At 53.8% G+C, this 6501-nt stretch overlaps 1 protein-coding gene across 1 annotated transcript in view; it reads right to left on the reverse strand.

The window, feature by feature from the left end:
- The window catches only part of SORT1 (sortilin 1), a 38711-nt gene extending 32210 nt beyond the window's left edge, over positions 1 to 6501 (reverse strand). Inside the window, exon 1 of the mRNA XM_074977610.1 lies at positions 6307 to 6501. Coding sequence (XP_074833711.1) covers positions 6307 to 6477 — 171 coding nt within the window. The 5' untranslated portion in view covers positions 6478 to 6501. The remainder of the gene's footprint in view (positions 1 to 6306) is intronic.

Genomic DNA, 6501 nt, shown 5'->3' on the forward strand with positions numbered 1-6501 from the left:
ACCCAGGTGCCCTGCCTTGTGCCATGGGGAAGGCTAGTCCTTGCTGACAGCAGCATGGAAAGCTCCCAGGCCAGCACTCAGCAAAGCCATCTCTTCAGTTCAACGCTGGCTGTGCCTGCAGTCCTTGATCAAGCAAAACATCCCGTCCCCCGCACCCCTCCCACCCCCACTGGAAACCAGAGAAGCAGTTCAGCCTCTCAGCCTTGCAACATAGCACTGTGTCTTCCCAAACCCAGGGGCAGCGGGGCAGAAACCACCACCCAGCTCCACTGAGGCACCTGGCCCGGCCTGGAGCCGGCTGGGACAAGCGTGCAAAGAGAGACTGGGAAGTGCAGCAGGAACCAAAGCAGGACAGAGTGTTTTCCCAGTTTCTCACCAGTATTTACTCAGCAAAGCTGCTGCCCTGCAGCGCTGCTTAACGCAACCTCCACATTGCTAATTCAGGTGCTGCTGGGACATACTTGGGCGATTGCTGGTCTGAACACAGGACAAATGGAATAAGCAAAGCTGGAGCACGGCCCACTTCAGCTGCCGGCAAGTCCCTCCTCTTCTCACTGAACAGGGACCTCCCCCTGCCTAGAAGACAAGAACTCTTATTTCAGAGAAAAACTCCTTGCCAGGCTGCCACCTGGGAGATCAGAGATTGCATGCAGAGAGCTTCCCAAATCCCAGCCACATCGCTCTCAGGCCTTCCACTCTCGTTTAATATTCTGCAGGTGCTTAGCGGTGGATTCTCAAATTGCTCCCCAGGCATCAATCATGATGCCATACCCCTTCAGGTCAGGACAGCCTCCCATTTTAGAGGAGGAAAACTGAGGTATGGAGGCTAAGCAGCACTAGCCAGTGATGCTCAGGGACAGAGAGGGCAGGCAGTGACCAGCCATCTGACTTTGTCCCCGTAGCATTTCTGACTAAACCATTCCCATGCAGCCTCCTTCTGAGAGTTCCATGCGACGCGAGCTTCCCCCAAGGCCGCCATTCCTTTCACTGCCCCCAAATACAGCTATATTTAGAGGCGGAAGCGTCCTGAGCTAGAAGCATCGCAAGCAGTTATTTTGCAAGACTTCAGCTGGGTTACTCGAGACAAACCAGTGCAGTATCTGAGCTCAAACTGAAACCCCATAGCTGCTGGCTCACTGTCCTATATGCAGCCTCCCCCAGGCCAGGCAGCTTCTTACATATAGGGCAACAAAAGCCAAAATATTTCACACCCAAACAAGTCTGCCCATACAGCAAATCTAACCCAGAGGAAACGCCTACCAAACGAGTTTCTGTTATTCTGCAAGCCAGCTGGCGGGTGCTACTCATTAACTTTGCAGCTAATTCAAGAGAGCACACTGGCTGAGCTGGCCTCACCTGGGTTAAGAATCATGGAATCCTAGGTTGGAAGGGACCTCAGGAGATCATTGGGTCCATCCCCTGCTTAAAGCAGGATCAACCCCAACTAAATCATCCCAGCCAGGGCTGTGTCAAGCCAGGACGTAGAAGACGCTAGGGATGGAGATTCCACCACCTCTCTCGGTAACGCATTCCAGTGCTTCACCTCCCTCCTGGGGAAATGGTTTTTCCTAATGTCCAACCTCCCCCTCCCCCTCTGCAATTTGAGATCATTGCTGCTTTTTTTTGCCATCCATCACTACTGAGAGCAGCCTCTCTCCATCCTCTTTAGAGCCCCCTTCAGGAAGTTGAAGGCTGCTATCAAATCACCCCTCACTCTTCTCTTCTGCAAACTAAATAACCCCACATCCCTCAGACTCTCCTCACAGGTTATGTCCCCCAGCCTCCTAATCACTTTGACGAGAATCAGAGGGGTAGCTGCGTTAGTCTGTATCTTCAAAAACAACAAGAAGTCCTGTGGCACCATATAGACAAACAGATATTTTGGAGCATCAGCTTTCGTGGGCACAGACCCATTTCGTCAGATGCATGAGTGGGGGGTTCCAGAGGAGGTTTAAATATATGGGCTTTAAACCCTCCTATGGAACCCCCCCCAACTCATGCTTCTGACACAAGCAGGTCTTTGCCCACGAAAGCTTACGCTCCAAAGTATCTGTTAGTCTATAAGGTGCCACAGGACTTCCTGTTGTTTCTAATCATTTTAGTTGCCCTCCACTGGAACCTCTCCAATGCATCCATATCTTTTCTATACTGGGGGTCGGGGGGCAGAACCGGCCACAATACTCCAGAGGTGACCTCACCAGCACTGACTAGATCTGCTAGAAATGCTCTTCTTAATGCACTCCAATATGCCGTTAGCCTTCTTGGCTACAAGGCCACACGGTTAACTCACATCCAGCCTTTCATCCACTGTAATCCCCAGGTCCTTTTCTGCTGCATTAATAACATGAGCTGCATTTGCATGGAATCAAACCTAGGACTCCCACCCGGAAAGCAAGAATGCTATCACTGAACCAATGGCTAGACACTACACTGTGGGCTACATTCTACAGATTTGCAGGGGTACCCTTAAGTTAAGAAGTTTTCAAGCCCCTGAGAAGGTAGCCATGTGTGTGCACAAATTTCATCCTCTGATCACAGGAAACCAACACATTTAAACCCACTGGCCCACCCCTCACCTGTACTGCTGCTTGGATACTTTGGAACTGACTTCCCAGAAAAGCAGGAATCCGAGGAAGAAGTGTTGTAGTGAGACAGAGCTGTTTACCCAGGCAGCAGTCTGGGTTTGGGAAGTAACCTTAGGTGGCCCAGGCATGGAGGGGGATGGAAGGAAAAACTCCTATTATCTAACTTGGCCAACTCAGAGTTGTACCTCAGCTGTACAGAAAGCTCCAGTCAGTTGTCCCCAGACAAAAAACAGAGGCTGAGAGCTGTGGTAAGACTTGGACACCAGATTTCACTCCCTCTTTAAGAGTCCAAAGATCGATAAGAGCATCGGAGCCATGGCCGCTCTCTGGTCTCCAACAGGCGTGAGCCCAGTCTCGCAGGTGGCAAGGACAAAACCCTTCAGTGCTAGCAAACAAATGCACACATTCTTCTCTGTGCCGAGACATCATGTTAATGCCCCGTGCCGATTTCTGACACGGCCTGTTTCTTCTAGGCACTCTGTGCTTTTCACAAGCCCACAGAAGCTACGCACTGAAGGGGAGGGAGGATGGGATGGTGGGCTGAGGTGAAACAAACAGGAATCAGAATAGATGGGCTTTGTCCCCAGTGATGTCACAGACACTTGCCACCTCCCAGCCTCAGTTTCTCAGTGGTAAGATGGGATAAAACAGCCTGCATTATAGGGAAGCTGAGAGGCTCTACTCAAAGTTAGTGATGTGCTCTGTGATTCCTGGAGGGAAACCAGAGAAGGTTTCTAGTAGTCTCACCACGAGTGCCAGTCAAAATAAGGTGACAGCAGATGCACTGCAGAATATCACTGTACCATGGGCTCCATCCACCACCAGGGCAGGGTACAACACTCACAGATGATGTAACACTACATGGGGACTAAATGCACTCAACACGTCAGGAAGGGCAGGCAAATGAATCCCAACTTTTGATCCTACAGCAGCGGGAGGGCTGAAAGCCCAATTTCCAAATCAGTTTCCTACTGCTTGGCAAGTGGTAGTTTAGCCACTAGTGCTACAGAACCTAAGTTTTTAGTCCTTACAGTTATGAATAAAACCTTCCAAATGTGACTTCCATGTAAACTGCCGCACTGCTTCCGAGTCTGCAGACGGGCCTCCGCTCACAGCTCTGTCAGACAACAGCACGGAATTAACAAGAGCACTGAGAAGGTTGTGGCCCGTAGGTGAAACTGACTAGAATCATGACATCTGGCCTTAGAACCTGTGTCTCCCTCGCCCAGGAAAGCCTACGCAGACATTGGCCACGCACCGGGAGTAGATGGGATCTGATTCTCACACTCCAACTTGCAGCAGCCCCAGAGGCTCTGTGGGAAGAATATAGAAAACGTCCACCCTTCCAAGCAGCCAGGAAGCTCACCTCTTTGAAGCAGATGGGGTGCGGAGGAGGCGATAGTATGATGGTAAGAATCTCAGGATCCTTCCCAGTTGGTATATTATGGTAGAACTAGGACCACCCCATCAAAGACCAGGATTCCATGGTGCTAAGTGCTGGCCAGACAAGTAACTAAAACAATGCTTCCTCCTCCATAGAGCTACAATCTAGGCAGCAGGCAGGCTGCTACAGGCAGCAGAACGGGGTAACAATAAAACCAAGATTTTTACATAAAAGCAGAAGTCAGCTGGGGCTTCCAGCACAGAACCCCATGGTCTTTCTGGGGTTGAGATCTCCTCTTTTCTATCCGCTCGTGGTAAGTAAGGAACTGGTAAAATAATTGGGGAGGGAGTGCTTTTTGGAGACCTGTACTAGGAGAGAGAGGACTGAACTATTTCACTTTTGGGGAGCAGGGGGGCAGGTGACTGAAGTTTAAGCAGCCTGTGCAAAGAACCAAGACATTCAATTTTAGGTCTCCCAAATCTGAAAGCATCTTCTACCTCATTCTTTCAACCACTGCAGTAAAAACCTGCCGCACGCAATGAGGTGCTGGCATACACATCTGCTACAGGACCAGCACTTCATGAGTTATTAAAGTTTAAAACACAAAAGGCAAAAAGAAGCTACTCCATCAAATGTGAACTCAGGTTCTACTCAGACAAGAGACCCTACTGCAGAGGCACTGGGGATAAGCCTGCCAGACAGTTCTGCCCCTCAGGGGATCCCCAAAAGCACAGCATATCACAGGTATAGAATTAAGCCACAAAGTAAAATGCCAGGAGTGAAAAACATCTGCTAAAGCCATGGGGGGAGAAGGGGGAGACAGCAAGGATGCAGAAGGAATCAAAGAACAGGATTTTCCACAGCAGATTATTAATGCATAACAGCAGCACTGCGTTGCCTTACTAGAGTTAAGGGCCTCTTACAGTTTCAATGATACACCCCTATGCTCAGTGTCGGTGGAGCGCAGGTTCCTGCAGTACACCTCCGGATGCAATCTTTCAAGCCCTGACACTCTACCAAGACAGTGAACTGCGTGGTTAACCGCTGACTGGAAAAAAATGAAGTTTTGTTTTGTTTTTTTAAGAGATGTCTATCATTCAACCTTGCTGCAGCGTTCCAAGGATGTGCCTCAGACACTTAGACAGCAAAGAAGCAACCTAATAGGAGCAGCCGCCTGGCCTTTCTGCCACTCACTTATCAGCAGGGACCGGGTTACATGCTCCCTTTAGATGTCCGTGAGAAGTTACATGCTGTGCAGGTGAGGGCATGCCAAGGTGTATAATGCAGCATTGAAGAGCTCCTTGTAGTTCTCCTGTGGGTCTGTCATAGTGCACAGACTAGCAGTTAAGGTGCTGCCCTTCTCTAACACATGCAGGTAAGCCGAGGACTCAGACATCAAAGACGCCTCTCCAACTCGAGGCAAAATGGATCAGCAGACAGGGAAACCGAGGCACCAACCCAGGAAGCAATTTACCAAAGGTCACATTGACATGTTACAGGCTCACGTGGCAGGAGAACCTGCTCTACACACCACATCTGTGTAGCTCTGGGGTGCAACAGGCAAAAAACAAACCCCCCCCATCAGTCCCACTGGACTCAGAGATCTCTTAACGGCACTGGCAGCTAGAGCTAGGTAGGAGGCCAGCTTTGGCGAGCCCATCCCGGGACTCCAGACAGCCGGCCTGTCAGTGCAAGAAGAGGAAGGCGCCCTGCTGTCCCTTGGGGCTCTTGCTAGGAGACAAAGACCGAAGCAGCTGCGGGGTCTCCCAGCTGGCGCTGGCACAGGGCAGCACCCCTTGTTCTGGCCAGGCCAAGACCATCAGGGACTGGCCCCCGGCAGCTGCAGAGGCAGAGGGCTGCGCTCAGGGGCGCGCAGGTGAGACAAGCCGGGGCCTTCGAGCAGGGGGCAGGGCCCTGTCACCCCCCACCCGGCTGGGGGCCTCTCCCCACCTCGCGCAGGGGAGCAACGGGGGAGAGACTGAGCTCCTCCCCCCGCCCCCCGGTGTCAGTCTGTCCGCCCTGCGCCGGTGCGCCGCTGAGTGCGACTGTGACCAGTCACGTGGGGGGGGGGGTCAGTCCGCCCCCCCCCCCCGGGCGCGGCCGAGGGGCGCAGTGGTTGGCCGGTCCGCGCCCCCTCCGCCGGGGCTGGCGGGGGTCGGTCAGTCCATCCCCCCAGCGGCGGGGCCCGTCCGTCTGCCCCGCTGCTCACCGCCCCTGGCCGGGGGGCCTCCGCCCGCGCGGGCCTGGCCCGGGGGATGGGCCTGTCAGGCGGCGGGGGGAGGGGCGGTCGGTGTCGGTCGGGCGGCCCGGCCCGGCCCGCCCCGCGCGGCCCCTCACCGGGTAGGTGCTGTTGCCCAGGAGGGCCTCGAGCCCGCCCCGCTCCCCGCAGCTCGGCTCCGCCGCGCGCCGCCTCCGCAGCAGCCCGCGGGGGGCGCCGTCCAGCCGGCCGGCTCCCAGCAGCAGCAGCAGCAGGAGGGCCCCGCACAGCGCAGCCGCCCGCAGCCCCATCGCCACTAACCCGCCGCCCCTGCC

This window comes from Carettochelys insculpta, chromosome 26 (assembly GCF_033958435.1).
Source record: "Carettochelys insculpta isolate YL-2023 chromosome 26, ASM3395843v1, whole genome shotgun sequence".
NCBI classification, from domain to species: Eukaryota; Metazoa; Chordata; order Testudines; family Carettochelyidae; genus Carettochelys; species Carettochelys insculpta.